This window comes from Lytechinus variegatus, chromosome 8 (assembly GCF_018143015.1).
Source record: "Lytechinus variegatus isolate NC3 chromosome 8, Lvar_3.0, whole genome shotgun sequence".
Taxonomy (NCBI): Eukaryota; Metazoa; Echinodermata; class Echinoidea; order Temnopleuroida; family Toxopneustidae; genus Lytechinus; species Lytechinus variegatus.
The window spans coordinates 10,978,554-11,000,901 of NC_054747.1; the positions used below are offsets into that span (position 1 = coordinate 10,978,554).

Sequence of the window (22,348 nt, forward strand, 5' to 3'; positions counted from 1 at the left end):
CCAGTCGTTCTTAAAGTCGCTCTTAACTTACGAACAGCTTTATGAAACACCCGCCTGGTGTGTTCCTACCATAAACATGATAAACTGAAACAGAAAAGAGGGCCCCTCCCAATACAACATAGTTATAAACCTCCATGAGAAAATAAAACCCGACGTTTAAAGCATATTTAGAAGTGCTGAAGCTGCACTGTAAACACTCGGATGTTGAAACTGACATCTGTTTGTGTCCTTAGAATAAATACACAGTGAGGTGTTAAACTTACACCCTAGAGATCGAACATAACACCGAGTGTTAAAGTAGATACCAAAGGTGTAATTATAGTTGTACTTGTGGCTGATCACAGTGTGTTCACAAAGTGAGCTACGTGAAAATATTATTCACATTTTTTTTAAATGCTCACATTCAAGGGTGTGAAGATATTTTCACACTGTGGACACCTCGACAGTGTGCTGTTCACAGAGTGTCTTCACGGTAATTGACATGGCCATCGGAAGCGGGGGTGCTGGGGATGCTAAAGTTCCCTTCTTGGTTTCACGGGCCTAATCACTAGTGGCAGGCCATAAATATTCATTTGCTATTTTTTTTATTTTGATATGGCTGATAGACAAAGTGTATGCATATGATTGTCCATTTAACACTGATTCTATTTTTAGTAATTACTGAACTTCCTTTTCCCAAATTGGGAAGAAATATCACCAATTTTGGACTATATTTTCACTGGCGGAAGGATTAGGGCTATTTGGCTGTTTGAGGTGATGAATCTGCTCCCCCGAAGGTGTCTTCAAACACGCAAATTTATTTTTTAAATGAGCCGGTCGAGGGACCCTTTTCTGGTCAGATATGGATTGCCAGATATAAATCCTATCCACTGGTAGTAAACATTCAACCCCCGAATTTCATCCTTATTTTTATGATTTTTTTAAAGTGCCAATTTAACACATGAGTCTATGAGGAATGAATTAAGCCTGTGAAACCTCTTGTGCTGCGTGTATTATTCCCCATATGCAGCCCTCCCATGTATTCTGAAAAAATGTGTACAAATTAAAAACATATATAACACAAATGACCTTCAGGTTGTATTGAAAATTCCTCTCTTTTGGCTTTTCAAAATTATGTGACTAATCTGACCTCCATTTTTCACTGATTTTTTTTCTTTTTCTTTTTGCTTTTCAAATTTAGTGTTATTCATTTTTATTTTGTGAAGAGTGCAGAGGAGTTTCCACCAAATTTTGAGAAAATCAACTTGATAAAAAAAACAAAGAAAAAGATAGAAAAGAACGTGTGTTCGCAGATCACGGTATTTTGTTTATTTTGAAATGGATGATTATTTATCACGCAAAGTTATCCTTGAAATTACATTTTGTATCGTCTTCTCCCGACCAAAGTAAGTCCCAACGCTACAAAACCTACTTCATAGCATGATAATATGACATGATTAATACCTGAAGAGTGTGTTATCCAAACCCAATACTTCTTCAGGGCCTCCAACAATGCTCCGACAACCATTAACACGTTTGCGACAATGTTCATGATTTAGAAGCTGTTTGCTCATGATCTTATGCAGCGCCTGGTTAAAGGTAATGTAGGCTATACAATAGTCTAATCAACCATCTCAAACATCGATTTAAATTCCCCCTGAAGGCAGTTATGTAATTAAAAAAAAAAGTGGAGAGGAAAGTGAGTACGAAAGGGAGCAGCAGCAATGCAGCGTGATTCATACCCCCCCCCTCGAAATGGTGGAAACGTAAATTTAAAGTAATGTAATAAAGTTCATATTTATTTTAATATGTATGTTTATTATGTATATTATTATGTATATCATTTAAATTATTTTGTTTCTGTTTGTGTTTCATTGTATAATTTTGAGAACAATCCAACATGTTTGTGATTATAATCAATAAATTTTGAATTGAATTGAATTGAAATTGAATTGTATTTATTGGTTTCTTTTCCTCTATGAATACCCCCCCCCAAAAAAAATAATAATAATTGACACATGTGCTGCATTAATAATAATAATTCTTTATTCGCTTCTTTAAAAAGCACATACTAATGATACATAGTACGAAAGAAGAATAAACAAAATACGGGGAGGAGTGGAAGGATATCTGCTCCGAAATGTGATGATTTGATGATTATAGGAGATTGCTCAAATTTAACGGGAGAATGTAAAAAAGTAAAGTTAAAATCCATTTTTAATAATCATTCTAGCCCTCTAAAGGCTTTTATATAGGTCAAATGATTTCAAAATACATTATTACACAATAAAAAATTGACCTGAAACAATGATAATATTACACAATTCTCTCAAGTCAACAAAAATGAGGTGGCATCCATATAGTATTGAATTTGTTAAACAAACCCGCTATAAAACAACCTTGTCTGTTTAGTTGCTGGGCATGCATGTGTTCTCGTTTGTTTAGTTGTTGTGTGTGTGTGTTATTTTTATTTATTAGGGGGGGTGAAAGCTGATTCATTTTTAAACGTATATCTGAATTGCTTCTTAATTGACTATATTTGATTTTCATTGTGTATTTATACTTTCTCCCACCCTAAGAATCTCTCTCCCCTCTATCCCTCTCTTTCTCTCTCTCTCTCCCACTTTCTCATAATTCATATCATTAATGTATCGACTCATCCAAGCCACTAAGAAACACCTGTGATACTTTCAAAATACTCCGTCGATTTCACTTTATTTGTTGAACAATCGACACCCACTTTAGCGACTTTGCCCAGCTAATCAAAAGAGTAAACAAGATCATAAAAAGCATCTTCATAGAAACGTTAAGGTGGTGATTATTCCACTAGACAGTAATACCGCCCTCGGCCGTCTGGGAAAGGCCATTCTTGTCTTTCTGTTTGGTGTGTCCTTAGCTACAGAAGAATACAAAAGGGTAAGAGAAGAATAAACGTATTACCACGCACAACGCCCGCGGTAGTTTATATAGGGACCTCTCTGTGGGGGAAAGCCGCCGAAAGGAATCCTATACGCAGCAAAGTATCTCAAAAGACTCGTCGACAATGTTCGTAGGGGTGACAGATTCATCATGGAAAGATACCTGATGTATAATTAACTAATAGGCATGCTTATTTTTCATCTATTAAATCACATTTTATACACGTACTAATAAAAACAGCCACTTGACCATCAACTGATTGTAAATTTTATGCTCGTTTTCAAAGCGATACTTTTGATTATGAAGAACCCCCTACACACGAATGGAGCGGTCCAACTAATCATCAATAAGTCCATTCGCAAGTAGGTGCAATCCCCCTGCCATCATCAAAGAATCTTTTATCATGAAATGGTATTAAGCCCCACTTCATCCACTCTGTGCTGAGTTATAAACACTCGCCAAAGATTTACGCTAAAAGGAAAACCTAGCATTACAAACGACGTTCAAAAACTCGACAATTTGTACATTTCTGCTTCTTCGTATGTGATTATATAGAAATTTCGAACAGTTGGGAACTTCAAAAACTGTTATATGATTCGGATTTCTTGTTTGAGCAGACGGTGTGATCCTTACGCTTCAAGTAGCAATAAAATTCTCCATCGTGTTTGAATGGTAAACAACTAAGGCAAACTTTCGACGTTATTTTGTGAGAAACGCCGGAAAAGGTAAGTTTTGTATATTCACTTTCTACTTCAAATCTTATACTTTGTTATACTTATATTATAACCCCATTCCATCTCTGTTATGAATTTGTCTGTTTGATTCAGTTTCGCATAGTATTATACATACCCCAAAGCATAAATATTTAGTTACCAAAAAGTTACAAAATGCTGACTTTTTAAAAATGATTAACAATATGTGAGGAAAATAGCAATGTCTTTTTTTCATTAATTTTGTTTCCTTTTCTTAACTAAAAAAAGTTAAGTGTGCATGTGTGTGTGCATGCGATTAAGTTTTAATAAGATAGGATTATTTACGTCTGGGACCGATGTTTAACATTACCATCCGAAAGACGTACCGGGGGCTCGAACCTGACCTCTATTTCATGTGTTAAAGTGTGTTTGGGAGTTACTCACGTGGCGAACAATGTCCATGCTTTTTCATATTCCAGGTTGGTTGGTTGTTTGTATATATTGATTTGGCAGATCCGTAAATTCTGTCGGCAATCTTGTGGAAAGTTTTTTTGTTTTTGTTTTAGGACAACCGAATACGCATTTGATAGTGTACTGATAAATCCGTTGACGTTGGTTTTTGTGTATTATTCGTTTAGAACATAAGATATTGATTCTGATATATATATGAAATGATGGGAAAGATGACAGTGATGCTGCTGCCAGCCGATGATGATGATCAGAGGCGTCGATCCTGGGGGGGCAGGGGGGCGATCGCCCCACCAATGAAAATATTGGGGGGGGCAAACATATCATTTTGCCCCCCCAATAATTCCGGATATGGCAAAAAACCAAGAGTGTAATGTTCAGCAAGCGAGAATGAGATACACAACTCGTTCTTTATTTAAAATCGTGCTCAAAATGTCCGCTTTTCTGATTGAAATATAAAAAAATTTCAGCTCGCGCTTCGCGCTCGCATCATTTCTGTAGCAAAAACCCATACTTTTCATGATTAAATAGGTGAGTGCAAATGTCCCGTTTTCACTTTAAAGCCTCAAAAGAACTCCTGCTTCGAGTTGCATTCATCTTTTCTTGGATATGTATCTTGTTCTTTATCAAAAACGTCCATTAAATTGTTATTTTTTCAGATCGAAAAATCAAAATTTTCAGCTCGCGCTTCGCGCTCGCATCTATTCTTCTTTAGATACAAATCTTAATCATTGGTACCAAAAATGCTTAGAATATCAAGCTTTCAGGTCAGAATATAAAGAAATTTTAGCTCACTCTCGGCACTCGTACTATCTGTGTAGTGAGATATGTATCCTCCTCATGAGTTACTACAAACAGTTCTAAACAGGCACGCTTTTCCTGTCAGTATACTAAAAAAAAAATCAGCTCGCGCTTCGCGCTCGCATTAATTTGTTGGTGAGATACGTGTCTGTGTCTCATGAGTCATATATATATATATATATATATATATATATGTATATATATGTATATGTGTGCGTGTGTGTGTGTGTGTATGTGTGGGTGTCTTGTACGATCTGGACAGCGCCTTTGAAAAGTTAATGATTTTGCCCCCCCCCCCAATATGAAAATTGGATCGACGCCCCTGATGATGATTATGGTGATGATAATGATGATGATGGTGGTGATGATGATGATGGTGATGATGATTATGATGATGATGATGATGGTGATGATGATGGTGATGATGTGGATGATGATGATGATGACGATGGTGGTAATAATGATGATGATGGTGATGATGATGATAATGATGGTGATGATTATAATGATGATTATGGTGGTGATGATGATGGTGATGATGTTGATAATTATAATGATGATGATGATGGTGGTGGTGGTGATGATGATGGTGGTGATAATGATAACAGTGATGATGAAAGGGACAATGACAATGAATGATACGGATACTAAGAAAAAGTTATTAAAGTAGCAATGATGAAAACGTCATCAATGGTATATTAGAAAACAGATGAAGATAAAATAAATTTTTTAAAATGTATGGAAAATAAAAATGCGAACTCAACCTTGAAATATCGTTATTATTGATGGTATCATCATCTGACTTATCTTACACAATTATAATCCGGTGGAGGTGACTTATAATCTGGTGATGAATTCATTTCAGACTCTCAAAATTTAACCGATTGATCTACCGTCTTTGTTTCTAATTTGATAAAATTGCCGATTTGACACAATCTGTATTCTTTCTCAAAGTTTTAATTTGATAACCTTGTTTTTTTTTCTCTCTCTTCATGTTACGATAAAGGTTAAGCTATATAGAAGTATTGTAATTATATGTTTAAATCTATTGCTATTTTGTGTTATTCCATGTAGGCACCATCCAATGTAGAGAACCTCTCGACAGTTTTTTATTTAATTCTTTGAGGTGATCCACAGGTGATGGCTGATGCTCAATTTTTACATTTCTTTTGTAATGTTTCTATTGCTGTCATGCTTGTCATTATCTTGTCATGAAATGAATAAATGAATGAATGAATGAATAAATGAATAAAAATATTGATAAATAAATATTAATAACATAATCTGCTTGAACCATACTGCAAATGATTTATATAAACGATAAAAAGGACATTGCCGTGTGACGGAGGATATCGACCAACAAATAGACTGCGTTGTGTCGCAAAATTATTTCGAATAAACGGGCACCTAGATACCACAGCATCAACAACATCAAATATGGTTTGGAATAAGGGGTAGTCCTGTACAATCTAGAAACATAATTTAGGCCTAATCAAATGGCGCTTACGGGCTCAGCTGCTTGGATCTAATTTAGAAATTATTGTTCCACGGTTAAAGTACTTTATCAGTTTTTCATGCAAGTAATTATTTCACAATCACCGATTTTTAAAGCATACCCCTCTGCCCGGTATAATTATGTACGTCAATCAATTAATTTGAGATCTTGCCAGCAGCGTCTGTGGAGTTTAATATTCCAATAATCTAGCCTGATTGAAGAAACGGGAATCGGGGCAACTGACGCCCCGCTTTATCATGATTTTATTAAGCTTGACAGGCTAATTTATATATTTTTTTCTTGTTAATATTCCCAGTAGTACCCCTACACTGTAAAAACTGTGGTGTTAAAACTGACACCAGTTGGTGTTAATAGAGGACCACACCCTGAGGTGTTAAAACTACACCCTAGAGATTGAACATAACACCAAAGAGTGTAAATATAACAACCAAAGGTGTTGTAATAACACCTATGGGTGTAAAACTAACACCATCAATTTAACACCGGTGTAAAATAACTGGTGCGGTCCTCTATGTACACCAGTTAACACCACAGTTTTTGCTGTGTACTCCTCAGTTTATCAACCCGTATACGATTATTTTCTGCTAACTATTAATAATCATGATAATAATCATAGTTATAGTAATAATAATATCAATAATAATAATAATACTAACATTTCTATATCACCTTCTATTGGAAATGTTCAGAGGGTTAGCGCATGATCGTCCAAAAAACATTTTTACAAAATAAAAACAGATCGTTATATAGATATTTTTTAAAATCATTTAAAGGTTCATTACACTCTAAAAACAAATCAGTCAAAAGTGACTAGTTAATAGGGTCAGCTGGGTGCAACTGTTATTCTAGTCATATTTGACTATTTTCTTGTCATATTTTACTAGAACAGAGTTATTTCTGACTAGAATATATGTCAGAAATCAGTGATTGCCATATCATTTGCTCCCAGCTGACTACTGGTCTAGTAAATTTGACTGATTTGTTTTAAGAGGATATAATGCCGTCCTAATTTATATTAAAATATGGTAAATATATACTGTACATTCTACATTTTACTTTGATCAATATTCAACGTTCTTGAACTTCTTTTCGTGATGTCTACTCAGTTGAAAAACAAGATTCATTTCACATAATGATTCGGATATGGTACTCTCATATAGCTCAATCACAACTCGAAGATATCAGGTATACAAAAAGTAAACGCAAAGTATATTTGCCAAACTAAGATAGTATCCAAATCCATAAATTCATTTAAGATAACACAACGTCATTCTATTATCCGTGGTAAATTACCGCCATTCTCTAGGCTATCAATTACATGTACCAGCCGTTTATATATAGAAAGTCTAAGCCTTAAAATAAATTTGTAAGCATATACTTTATCAAAATTAAAACAATAGGCTAACTTTACACCAGATGAGAAGTTATTGCATTGCACAATGTGCTTCATTTCTCTATTGTCTTGTTTCCAATACCCTATACCTCCTTCTAAAAGCAACATTAATGGACCTTTGATTATTAGAATATGGCTCAATTTAATTGGTTATCAATGGTCACAATTGAAGGTTATGTAATCACAAAATTAATATAATGAAAGAAAGAGTCGCTTAACGCCTGGCAACAAGAAACGTTACTTTTGATAAACATAAAACAAATTCAGTATATATAAGCAAATCTAACGGGTGTACTTATTTGTATATTTAGCACTTCTGCCCTTTATTTATACCTTCTTCTTCTTCCTCCTTCTCCTCCTCCTCGTCTTTCTTCTCATCCTTCTTCTTCTGCTTTTTCGTCTCCTTTTTTTATTCTCCTCGTCCTCTTCCTTCTTTTCTTCTTCCCCTTCTTCTTCTTTTACTTCTTCTACTTCTTCTTCTTCGTCGTCATAGTCTTCTTCGTCGTCGTCGTCGTAGTCTTCTATTCTTTATCCTTCTCCTTCTTTTGTCCTTTACTCTTTCATCTTCTTTTTCTTCTCTTTCTTAATTTTCTTTCTTATGTTTCTTCTTCATCTTCTGTTTCTTCTTCATCTTCTTCTTCTTCTTTTTCTTCTTCTTCTTATCATCATCATTATCATCATCACACTATCATTATTTTCCTTCTTCTTTTTCCATCCTTTCCACTCTCTCCTGCTCCCCCTCTCTCTACCCCCCTTCTCTCCGTCTGGGACTAAAAAGTTCTACAACGATTGGAATAATACTTCATTTCTGCATAGAGCTATTAACAGCTCCATGATTTCTGCATGCCCGTGTGCAATTTCAAAAATAGTACGTAGACACCTTGGTTACGCCAACCAAAAAACTTAAGGACAGTGCAGATACTTTGTTGTGACCAATATAAATCTTTCACAAACAAATTTTGTTGCATGCAAATAAGAAAATGAAAATATATCAGTCAATTTGAAAACCTTGATTTTGTAAAATGTAATTCAATTCGATCTATTTCGCAAAATAACGTTCTAATACCTTGGTCACATTTGATCTACGGCGGCCGTACGGCGAGTCGAAAACAGCCGTTTTATTCATTTTTATTCAGACCACCTATGTTTAGCTGGTACGAAAATGTTAAAACGGCTGTTTTCGACTCGCCGTACGGCCGCCGTAGAACAAATGTGACCATGGTATTAGTATCAGTTCTTCTTCTTCTTCGGGTTAAATCTGCCTCCTTCAGGATTGAAGATTCTTGCAGATGGTTTGAAGAGCTACAATATGACCGGCTTGATACAGAAAGTTTCCTAGTGATACATTTTCTCCCTCTACGTGCAATATTGGGACTACTTTGATTTTTCTTACGTAAAAATAATCACTGTTCATTAAATGCAAGGGGATTATCTTGTTTCTAAACGGATTTCAGTTAATCTCATGGCGTCAGAACCACAAGTTCGAGTGTCAGTGCTTATAGAAAAAGAAAAGAGAAATCGATCAGTTCAAGGACATCGCAGACCCTCTATACATAGAGCTATTAAAGACGTTCCCTTGTTAATACGGCCAGTTACGTAATTCGCTCTTGACCTAGTTATTTTTTCCTTTCTTATCGGCCTTGAGATAACGGATGTATTGCAAATGTAATTTGCTTTTCACGTTTGATGAAATTAACATCGTAATTAACGTCGTTTATACACGTAAGCAAATTAAAAATATAATAACCTGATTTTATGAGGAGTATACATTGGCTTTCTGAGTGCAAAACAGTCCCTGCTCCCTTTTTTTATTTCATCATGATTTGGTGTTGTTGTTGTTGTGTTTTTTATTTATTTATTTATTTATCTATTTTATTTATTGTTATTATTTTTTGGGTGTGGGGGGGGGGGGGTGGAGAAAAGGGTAGGGAGTCTTTATTTACAATATGTTATGTTCTGTAGGGTCGCGAATATTCAGGCCAATCTTGTTATATGAATTAACACATGTTAACAGTATGTTTCCTCATCTCTGGTAACCGATTTCAAAGGTAGGCCTAAACAAAGAAATCAATATTATATTTACAAAATAATTGAAAAAAAATCGGAGTTTAGGAGAAATACGCAGATTACTCGTAAAATGACCAAGTATTGTATTCAGGAAACCTTCAAAACGTTGAATTATTCATTTGATGAAAGATAGTATATAATTTCGCACCCATACTGGTCCTTTATCATGTTTATTTTTAGCACTTAATATGAGCTTTATGAGTGCATATCAGATCCCTTCACTTATATTTTATATCATTTCGTTCTATGTTTTTTTAGTGGGTAGGGGCTGGGGCAGGGGTTGGAGTTGTGTAAATACAATTTTCTGTTCTGGACAGTCCCTAATATCTCACACACTTTGAAATGTAATTATAAAGGTCCAGTACACTCATCTTTGTCGGGGAAAAAAGCCGATGCGATGAGGGAAGATAAAATCAGTATGTTTATTTTTTTTTCAAGATTCATAGTTACAATTTGCGAGAAAGCAAAACAATCGAGTAAAAGATCAATTTGTTCTCGAAGAAGGTTCAAGTCCTTTTGTTTTGAAAGTGATTTGATAAAAAAAATCATTTTGATTAAAAACAATAAGTGGGGGGGGGGTCGACGCGATATACACAATTCTTCCCGGTTCGCTAACCATCTGACTGCTTGTTGCACATGAAAAGGAAGTACAATTTCATGGGGAAATTTTGTCAACCCCAAAGGGCCCTAAGTGACCCACATGGCGATTCCTCTTGCTCGCCCTCGAGTAGATTTCTATTCTCCATTGTGACGTGCGCAATCAATACAGAATACCAATAGATTCGTATCGAATGCATGAAAAGAAATTAGAGAATACTTATGACATCCCGACCCTCCAAACACTGAACAGGCATGCATGCAACGAATTTGACAGAATGAAAGTAACAAGCAAAAGAATTGCTATCGATTTTTTCCGAAAATACGTCTGTACATGTACGTGTATTACAGGTATTACTTGTATTTATAACAGTACAGGGTTGTTGTTGTTGTTATGTGCACAAAACAATATATGGAATATAAAGACGGGTGTATCAATCATTGAACCATGTATTAAAATTCGTAATGATAAAAAAATATTTATGCGTACGCGTTTCACCATATATGCAGCGATATTATATTATGCTCTATGTGTCGTTTAGCCAAGTGTAATAATGTTGGTGCTTTCAGAAACAAGCCAACATGCACATTATGTTCAAGAAATTCAGGGAATACTGCATAAATTTTCTTTCAATTTATTTATTTATTTTGGTTACAAATCAGTTAACACAGAAAGGAGAATCATTTTGATTTAGCGAATAATTCTTAACGAAAAAAAATGTCCATTATCGCAATACTATATAGTAAAACGCTATCTCAAATGTTAAACAACACTGTTTACTATATAGTGAACCTCACAGTACTTTTTTTTTAAAGTTAATGAACCATGCTTCATTTATTGAAAACTAGGTATTGAAATTCAAACCTTGTTGTTTAAGTTTTCAAAACCTTTAAGAAATTGTTTGAACATCAAATGTAAGGTTTATTGTATATCATAATAAGGATTGTATAAACAAATTCAAACTACGTTTTCACTGGGTACTAGAAATCATGGAATTATCATCGTTATAGAACGTTTGGGGCTATTAAAGGAAGAAGTTAGTTATTCCACAAAAGGTTTGTGCATCTTTGGTGACGTCGACTGGGAGATGAAGAAAATAATACTCCTCAGATATAAAACAAGGAAACGAATTCCAACGATTCTAAAACCGTTAAAAGACAATTATTCGAATCATGGACCATACCTAAATGCTCAGTCGAGACGAAAACAACTGTCGTGACTGTTTTCGGTAAAGTGAAATTAGAGGCTTTTACGTTTTAGCGAAGATACTCAAGCATGTATGTTAACAGTCAACTTAAAACAAGCAATCTAAAAAACAAACAAACCGGAAAGCCCTGGGCATGATGTTCTTGGCTAGTAGAAAATGCATTTTAATGGAAATTTGAGTATTCTTATAAAATTAATAATCCAACAATACGATGGGGAAAACAAATCACCAATTAAGGTTATTTTTTTTCATTGCGATGATTATGTTATTTGGAAGTCAGATAGGTAATAAGGCAATATTAAACCATCTGGCAATATGAATATTTAATGCATAAAAAGTCGTCACCGATTATTTTTTCGCGAGACATTTGTTGATAATCTCAGTTTGTTGTATTTAGAAGATCTTTTTACCTTTAATATTCATCACAAGATGAATGAATGTACCGATCATATGTTGGGGGTTGTAATGATTTAGAAGTCTCTTATCAAAAATTAAGAGAAAGCCATTTTAATATATCTTTTGCTTTAGATTTGTGGCTATCTTGATAGTTGACTGTTATTGGCTGTACTCTCTGGAAGAGTAAACATCGCCGATACAGAAGCAACTGCACTTCGGAATAAAATAAGGGATTGATTTCGATAGAATCAGCTATCAGGCGTATCCTCTGTGTCAATAGTTGATCCCTCCCCTCCCCTTCACACCCCCTACAAATCGAAATGCGATCGAAGGCATTCGCAATAAATCCGAATTTAAGCTCCCTCCCAACCCCAAGGCGGTTTGCTACCCGAGAAACCATATCAAATTAATCCATGTGTAATTATTATTGCCATTTAGTGATCTAAATGCTTTTTATAATCTCCCTGCTTCGGTAGATTTGTGCCTCGTAAGGTTTCAAAGTATTCATGTTCCTTTTTCATAAATTAAAGAAAGAAAAGGAGGGTCCGATACCTGTTTACGATGTGAGAGAAAAGTGAAAGAATTTTGATAGGTAGATTTTTAAAGGCAAATGTAGAGAAGAAGAAAAAGAAGAAGAAGAAGGAGAAGAAGAAGGAGGAGGAGAAGAAGAAGAATGGGAAGAAGAAGACAAAGAGAAGAAAAAATAGAAGAAGAGGAGGAGGGAGAAGAAGAAGAAAGAACAACAACATCAACAACAAAAGAAGAACAAGTAGAACGAGAATAACAAGAAAAGAGAAAAACTAGAAACGTAGAGAAAAGGGCGATAAGGAGTGGAAATTAGAATTGCATTATTGCTGCTTTTCCTTTCACGTGCTAAAAAGGTCAGATGCAAATATGACCAAAATAGGACAAGAAACAAAATCAATCCTCTAATAATAAAGCTAACATAAATAACAAAACTAACATGAACAACATAACAAATGCAATTGTCGTGTAAAATTTATTTAGACATGATTGATGTTAGGCAAATAATGTGACAATATGACACAAGGGAGCGGAAAATTTTCCTTGAGTCGCAAGGTCTTCAGAAGTCTTTTGAGAAAGGGCTTCTAATCTAAGATAAATAGCTCGAAAAGAAGAACATACAGAGGCCCCCATTTTAATTTGCACACTCGTGGTTTTTTTCTGAACATATAGCTCCTATCATGCATTCAATTTAGAGGCTGATTTAGTTTTGGAATTCATTTTCCACTCTCAACGCACCGGCCTTGCCTCTGCTTACTGTAAGTGAATTATTCATAGGTCTTTTTTTTAAGTTACTGAGTGAAGGTCGGAATGATATGGCCATTTTCCACTCGTTAATAGCGAGTTTTTGCAACCACGACTGGGATAAACAACATAGAAAATACCATTCAAATGACAATGAACAGCTTTGAGCACTTTTTCGAAAATTTGTGAACCCGGGGGACGTTTCATGAAGGACGCTTCGGACGTTTTATCCGACAGTTACCATGGTAACAGCGCTTCCAAGCCAATCAGAATCAAGGAAAGTTGTCAGATCTGACAACTTGTCGGGGAAAAAATGTTGATGAAACGTTTCGCTGTTTAGCTGGCCGTCTTTAGATTCTGAGCTGACAAAAAATGTAATTACATGTATGTCGTTTGTCCAGAACGAAAATGCTGTTCTTATTCACAAATTTTCGCCAAAGACTACTTTGTCACGAAAGCCTTTTTTACAGCAGATTTTCTAATAGAAAATCTGCTGTAAAAAAGGTCTGTAATCAAAGGTCTTGTAGCCTGTTTAAAAAACACAATTTTTTTTCACTAGTTCTACAACATAGAAATTATATGTTGTAGAACTAGTGAAAACATTGTGTTTTTTAAACAGGCCACAAGGCCTTTAATTATAATGTTTGATTGTTGCTTTTATTCAGAACATAACGTATCTTAGACTTCTCGTTCCAATTTCGTAACGGGCCTACCACATTTCCAGGCACGTCATGGCAACGTAATTATGTAAACTCATGTGGCAGTGCTGCTACAGTAGCATAATTCATGTTAGTGGGTGTATGAACAAGTGTGTAATTTTGATGGATTTTTCCTCTAAACACTCCTGAGAAGAATGCATAGGGGTTTTATATTCGGCTCAAGCTTCGACTATCTTTCAATTGAGAGCGCGATTAAAAGAGGTGGAATCAATAGTGATTGTTACGTAACAATGCCTTAAAGACCATGAAGACTGGTGCGATCGATGTAATGTATTTGGATCACAATGTTCGTACATTCTGTCCAAGACGTTGTTGTCAAGTATTAATGTAAGTGCAATTAACTTGAGATGAAAAGAGTTTCATATGGCGCTTGAAGACTTTCTGGCATATGGGCCTATTAAAAAAACAAACTATAAATGAAGCTAATATCAGGCCTATCTTTTGAGAGAGAGTGTACGTTTTGGTTCAGCAACTTTCGAACTTTCTATGAACAGTGCAGTCGTTGTCCCACCTATAATAAGGATTGGATTATATTTTATTGGCCATAATCAAAGAAAATTATATTTCTCATTGCGAAAACCATCTTTCTAAAGGAAACGTCACTTTAACTCAAACAGCAACACCATAAACAACAACAATAACAACAACAAAAAGAATGGCAATGAAAAAAGCCCCGTAAACCACAACATCAACCCCCGGTCGAAATTCCCAAATGACTGATACAAAACACAAACGTAGTGTACTAACGGGTCATGGTGGATTTTGTTTAGTCCATGCGCTAGTCGATATTGATATTGTGTGTGTGTGTGTGTGTGTGTGTGTATTTGAGTTTTGTCAGATGTGTATCAGTCAGATATGATTATTTACGTCTGGGACCGACCTTTAACGTCACCATCCGAAAGACGTGACCAGGGCTCGAACCTCTGCATCAATTTGTAACTTCCCCACAGCTTGGATTACAGGCGCACGCCACAACGCCCAGTTTATATTCCAGATATTAAAAAAGAATTAATTGATTATAAAGATTGAATATTGTCTTTAAATTTCATATTTATAATATTTCTGATAATTCTAGTAACATCCTCGACTAAACGGCGGTATACACATGTATACTACATGGGCGCATGCATCGTTAAATTTAAATTTCCGTCTTTTTGGCTTAATTTAGCTAGTCATTTCGTAACCTCCTATTTTCAAAACCTGTATTTTGCCATCCTGTCTGGAGCCCCCAAATATCCACCGAATATATCGTAGTTCAGCCAGAAGCAAATGACATAAATTTACGGTGATTTATAGCAAAGCCAACTCCCCTTAAAACATAAGAAAAAAGGAGGAAATGGATTACATCACTATTAAACTCCACGAAGACTCGACATCGCAGTAATATGCATCAGCTGCAATGGAGGCTCTAGTACGGAAGCTTGAAAAAGAAGACGAGATAATATTCATCGACTCTCACTGGGCACTGCATTTGATTACAACATTCTAATAGTAAAACCAGATTGCTAAGGAAGCATGAATGCTTATTAGCAATCAACTACAGTACCGACGGCTTAAAGTCTTCTCAGAGGGACCTGAGGATTTAAATGCCTTACCAAAGGGCACTAGCGCACTATTGTCAATTGAACCCGGGTCACCGTAATAAGAAACCCCCGCTCTACCAACTGAGCAATCGCGTCTGTAGCGTGTCCCTGTAGCTACTAGTTAGTCTAGGCCTACTATATAGTTACTACCAAAAAGATCTGTATGTGATTGATAATGTTCAGGCTTACAATTACTTGAATCAATAACTCGGAAACAGTAACACCGGGATCCTGCTTCATATTGACTATAAGCCAATGAAATTTAATGATTTCAGTAGCTTGTAACTGCCGTCGCAGGTTTGCTTTTATAGCATGTTTTATGAAACTTGCACCTGGTATAATGTCACATTCATGAAACCTGTAATTGAGTGAGTAACTGCTTATTCCATATTATCCTTGTCATTTCAGGCGTCTTAACTTATAGTTCGTCAGCTTGGAGTGAACTGGACATTTGCCACGATGTCGCGAAGCAGTATATCACCCCTGGTCGAGAACGAAGCCAAGAACGAAGTTGCCAACGCGTGGACGAATGGAACAGCGCCCCCTATGACGCCCCAACGTAAAGAGCTCGTTGAACTACCACCCCTGAAACAATCAAATGGAACACCGGTAAATGGTACTCCACTGGTTAAGCGGCATATCGTACCTCCAAAGGCCATGGAGACCACAGTGTCTTTGGAGATAGAGGAGAATGAAAAAGGGATGAGCTCATTGGACTACAGGAAAGACATCAACATGGAGTTCTATCTTCTTCTTGGACCTCTCATCAAGTGCATGTCATTATTCGGACTATGGCATGGTTATGTTGTTGACCCAGTGCACAATCCGCCACCTAAGACGACTTTCAAGAGGATCTTTAACCAGAAGAACTACTGTATCTTTGCCCAGGTGCTCCTGTGGTTTAACACTCTTAGGTACGCTCCGGCATTCTTTGTTGGATCCTACATCGATCCGATCAAGCTTGTCCCAAAGGTCATTTTCTCTATCTTCACACTGCAGTGCGCCCTCAACTCCTCCGTCTTCTTCTACTGTTTGTCCAAAAAGGACAAAGTGTCCATCTTCTTTCACCACTTCGAGTTGGCTATCCAGAGCAACCCTACAACGGCGGTGGATAAGACGTGGTTGAAGCGAGCCAGTTGGGCATGCACCGTGGTCGCCATCATCTTCATGGTCGTCCACTGTCTCAACCAGGCTGCCAACGCCTATCTCCCAATCGAGACCTTTCGCAACAACAGCCTGGTTTTCATCGCCCCCATGTACTACAGCGCTCCACTACACGCCTTCTTCGGCATCATCTACCTCTACAACTTCGCCGCTTGGATCTTCCCTCTTCTCTTCTTCGTGCTCATCTGCATCATCCTCTCGCGCCAGTTCGTCAAACTTGATCAACGCCTCGAGAGGTCCCTGCGCAAGGCCCGAATCGACGGGTGCTTCCCGAAGGATTTCGAGGTTCTCCGAAGACAGCACGAAGCGCTTGCTACAGCGTTGGACACATCCAATGATGGTCTCTTTACCTATGTGAACCTGGTGACCTACGCGACTATGGCTCCACTAGCGGTGTTCTTACTTTACCGGATCATCACCTCACCGTCCTATCAACTTGGTCTCTCTGGATGGTTCTTCTACTGGACTTGGATGATCAATATCTTTATCAATGTCATCATCGTGTCATGGATTGCTGCTATTACAAGTACTAAGGTAAATTCCCAGTCTGCCAGCAGGGCCCTGGGAACGATTATTTTGGGCTGGGGGTACTGAAGTAGATTTGACAAGCAAAAAAAAGGGTTTCGCTACAAAATTTGACACACCTACCAGAATTCCAGGGGTGCTGCCTATGGAAAGTAATATACGCAGGGAAAATCTTTGGGGTGGGGGCGGGGTGCTTCACCCCCAGCACCCCCGCTTCCCAGGGCCATGTCTACCAGTTAGTTTCTTTACCGCTTCACCTAATAAGAAATATGATATGTTCACAGGAAAATGCATCTGAACTGTGTGTGTTTTTTTATAATAAAAAAAAAAAAGACTTGGCTTTCCACAATCGGTTTACCGATCTGGGGTCCGTTGCAGAAAGAGTTGCGTTTAAACGCAAGTCAAAAAATCAATCGCAAGTCCCAAATGCGCGCTGTTGATTGGTTGAAAATCAAGTTGCGCATGAATTTTAGAGTTGCGATTGATTGCAACCCTTTCTGCAACGGGCCCCTGATAACAAATACATACATAATGAAATGAATCCGAACTTTGGCAAACTGGGGCCCGTAACACGAAGCTTCGCAATGATCGTATAACATATTTTACGATTGATTCCATGAACTACAATGTAAAATCAATCGTAAAAATCAAACATATGATTGATCGCTAATACACATTTGCTCTACGGCGGCCGTACGGCGAGTCGAAAACTGCCGTTTTATTCACTTGTATTCAAACCACTTATGTATAGCTGGTACAAAAAGTGTTAAAATGGCTGTTTTCGACTCGCCGTACGGCCGCCATAGAGTAAATGTGACCGTGGTATACCCTTTGTGTCACGGGACCCTGGATTCGAATTGTTAGTTTTCCACAAGTAGTCTATTGACAGAATTTCCGTCATGTACACCAAAAGGTAAAACGAAATCATACTGAATGATTGATACCCCCGCAATATTACAAGGTTTACATATGTTTTTGTTTTTCAATCTATCTGTCTAAATTACTTCATGAAATTATTTTGCCAAAATGATATATACATTATACCGTTCACCTCTTTTGTTCTCTCTCTCTTTCTCTCGATCCGGCTTTCTCCCCTCCCGTTATTTTTCTGTCTCTCTTTACATCCTCTTTTTATCTATCTCGAAATAACTTTTCGCATATCTTTCTCTTTCACACAATTTCCTTGTCTGTGGATTTATTTAATTCCAACCATGAATCTCTTCTTTATATCCTTGCAGGCCCACGATCCAAGGGAAAGACTCTTCTTGGTTAACCTGTGGAATATCACCAACGAGGAAATTATGCAGGTGAGAAAAACAATGGTCTTAACAGACTAGCTTTAACTGCAGTCACATTTCCCTTACGATGTCCACACGGTGAGACGGAAACGGCCGTTTTACCAATGTCTATACGTCTACCACATACATGAAGCTGGTGCAACTACAATTAAAATAGGAGTTTTTAACTCGCCATACTGCCAACATAGGCAAAATGTGACTGCACCGTTACTCATGAAGTTCATCTAACCCGTACAATTGTTTTATGTTATTTTTGTATAGGTTTCACTTTGTCATATAGACATTATTGTTACTTGCTGACGAAAGCCCCCAACAAAACAAACACCGATCGATTAGGATTGTACAATTTTTCGATATTTCCACGTTATGAAAAAGTGAAAATGAAACTTAAGTCCTTGCAGTTACGCTTTCGACTTTTGTGTCCCTTTTATTATTATCGACTTTTCCATCGACTCCTTGATTCATTCATCATCCTTTTTAATCAACTATTCATTCATACATGGTGCAAGCAAAGTTTATTAACTCCAATGATTCTTAATGGAATTTCTGCTACTATTTTCTTCTAAACTTGCTGGTCCCCGTTGCTAGGTAGTTATTGATTTTGATATTGTCCCCTCACCAAAAAGAATTGTATATCTGATTTTATCAAATGGACCCCAGCAGATTGGCCTGGCACAGAACTGACAATGCTTGTGGTAGATGATAGATAGAATCTCTTTTCATAGGATGTCAAGGCTATTCTTTTGATATGGCGCTCTTTGGGCATATACCATTCAAAGCGCCCAACACCAAAATTTGACTCCTCAAAGATTTTATGGAGATCAACTAGTAATGTCAACTAGACTTTTCAGACTAGCTATGATTTAACTGATATATTACTGATGTTAAATCAGGGACTATTATTATATTAGGATTCGTTTCATTTATAAGTATTATCGATTCTATTTTTTTCGGAATCAGGTCTCTCAACTCAATTGTTGTTGATGTAAATTTCCTCTCTTTAACTACACAAACCCTATTATGTCAACAGCAATTTCAGTTTGATTTTAATCTCTTGTAACTTTTGAAGGATGGGGTTTCGATATCAGTAAGACTATTTCAGGAGAAGTTTAATGAGTATTCTTTATGACGTCATAATTTTCACACCTTTTCTCCTAGATGAATGTATTCCTGAACAGAGTTAGCGGGGACCCTATGGGATACACGATATTTGATCTTGTTACCATTACAAAACCTTTCATATTAACGGTAAGTGCATGTAGACATGTCATATGTTAAAAGAAATAGAATCACGATTCATTCCGGTTATGGGTAGTGATGGTTAAATGCTTAGAGCGGATCATGTGATGCCCCCCCCCCAAAAAAAAAAAGAAGAAAGAGGCACAGTGAGTAGAAAAAGATGGTATGAATACAACAAAGGAAAGAAGAAGTTGGAGAGAATTTGGAGACTTGGAAAGGGAGAGAGAAGGGGACCAGGGGTAAGAGAGTATGTGTGTGTGCGTGTGTGTGTGTGTGGGGGGGTTAAGTGAGAGATAGAAAGGGTGTTAGATGAAGCTTCGTAAATCATTTATCAATACTATAATGACTTTAGAAGTATAGATGATTTGATGTTAGATAGCGAAACCCAACGTTTTTTTCTCTAGGAAATGTGTCCGTGTGGAGCCAAAATACTATTTTCATTTAGAAAATACAATGATAGTAATAACTCATTTCAATTCAATTCATTTCATTCTAATTCATACCATATTTATCAAGTAGGAAAAGTAGGATGTATAAAGGTAATTGTTAATATTTTATTTTTTCCTTTCACAAATAGATCGGCGGTCTTCTCCTTACTTTCTACGCCATCATCTCCGAGTTCAATGCATGAAAAGGAGACTGGTTTTCACTTCACTTTGAGCGGTTTTGTACTTCATTTAGAGTGGCTTTCAGTTGTTTGAGTTGTGGGCCACTACATCGACGTCAAATCTATCTATTCGGAGTGAAATTTCGCTACTTCAATCTCTTCTATTTGCTCCAGGGTTAAATTGGTAGAACCGGAGGAGGAGGAGGACGATCGGTCCTCTGATATTGCACGTGATGAAGAAGAAGGGGAAAAACCAAGAAAAACACGGAGAAGAAAAGACATAAATGAAGTTTTAAAAAAGTATTTGGAAAAGAGATCTCCTTTCAAGTGACTTGAATAACTCGTAAATGTTTTAACCGAAAACTAAATGGAATTCGTTTATCGGTCACCCCCACCCCACCCCCCTTACGAATTACCCCGTGTGTACTCTTACACACTTAGAAATAAAGGTTCAAAATTGAACCTCGAAAGGTTGATGCAAAATCAGCACCCTATGGGTTCAAAAATTAAACCCCTGGTTGGGGTTCATTTTTGCACCCTGCGGGTTCAAAACTGCACCCCTAATTTTTAAATTGAACCCCTCGGGGTGCAGTTTTGAACCCACAGAGTGCAAAAATGAACCCCAACCAGGGGTTCAATTTTCGAACCCCAATCAGGGGTTCAATTTTTGAACCCATAGGGTGCTGATTTTGCATCAACCTTTCGGGGTTCAATTTTGAACCTTTATTTCTTAGTGTGTACCCCGGTGTACCAGGCAATCGTCATTGTGTTTCGTTCCACTTCCCGCCAAAAATCGAAACACAATGACGATTGCCAAACTCATATTTAATGCTGCGAAACTGATACCAAGGACTGATTGAGTCCAGCCGTTTGCAGCTTTCATTATTGATTCTAAACCTCGGGATCTGTATTAGTTAATGAACTCTCTAAAAAAAATGTTCGATATAACATGTATAAGGGAAGTCGTTGAATTGAGTCTTAATCGGTAATCGGACCCCATGAAGAACCTCGACATGACTGTATAAGTCATTAATATTCTGGTTCTGAGTTGGTTTAAAGTACGGATTTAATTTGTCTACTATCGAGCGAGAGAGTAATCATCAATGTAACATTACTTTAGGGGAAAAAGGAAAGAGCTCACGCGTACTTGGTATAGGCCTGATGCATCATTTAGTGGTGATATTAAATGGAAACCGAAAGACCCATCTACAAGGAGGTGTGGGGTTTTTTCAGGCATTAATCTACCGAAGATCTTGTGGGCTATCTTTGAAAATAAATTTTAAAAATGATCACTCTTAGTCAGGCAAAGTAAACATAATAAGGTGGCACTTAAACCATCAATTAAAATATGCCTAATGATATGATTATGATAATCTTCGATGCAATAGTCGCAATTAGCCAGTGATTCACAATAAAACAATGCAATATTTATATGCAGTAAAGAAATAATATTTGGCTCCCACCGGCAAACATTCCTTGCTCTCTTTTTATTCGATGTTCAAGCTGCTGCTGCTGAAAAAAAAAACATTGTGTTTGCATCGTTGTCAATATTTGCTCCTCCTTTTCAAATTATCGGAATTTGACTGCAAAATAATGTTTTATTTCTGTAAATATACGCGTTAATAGCATTACACTACATTGGCGAGTATCATGTGTATATTCTATAGTCACGGTAGTATTGTAAATCAAAGTTTAGCATCAGATGTTCGTGTTTTTTTTAAACAGAAACAATTAAGATACAAGAAAATAACTGTTTTAAAATAGTTTTGTTTCCTGAATGAATATCATGCATTGCTGAGAATAGTTGGAGCCACCTACTGCTTTGGCCTATGTGTATATGTACATTCCTTTTGCTTGCCTTATGTCTTTCAAATATATCTAGAATTTTATGAATATATTGTTGTAAGC

General features: G+C 36.8%; 1 protein-coding gene across 1 annotated transcript; it reads left to right on the forward strand.

Annotated features, from left to right (window-relative positions):
- The first annotated feature begins 3,289 nt into the window (after positions 1–3,289).
- LOC121419973 lies at positions 3,290–20,874 on the forward strand. Its single transcript, XM_041614481.1, has 5 exons — positions 3,290–3,623; positions 16,016–17,305; positions 18,535–18,603; positions 19,753–19,842; positions 20,411–20,874. The coding sequence occupies exons 2-5, from the start codon at positions 16,067–16,069 to the stop codon at positions 20,462–20,464; spliced, it is 1,452 nt and encodes a 483-aa protein (XP_041470415.1). The 5' UTR covers positions 3,290–3,623; positions 16,016–16,066; the 3' UTR covers positions 20,465–20,874.
- The last annotated feature ends 1,474 nt before the right edge of the window (positions 20,875–22,348 follow it).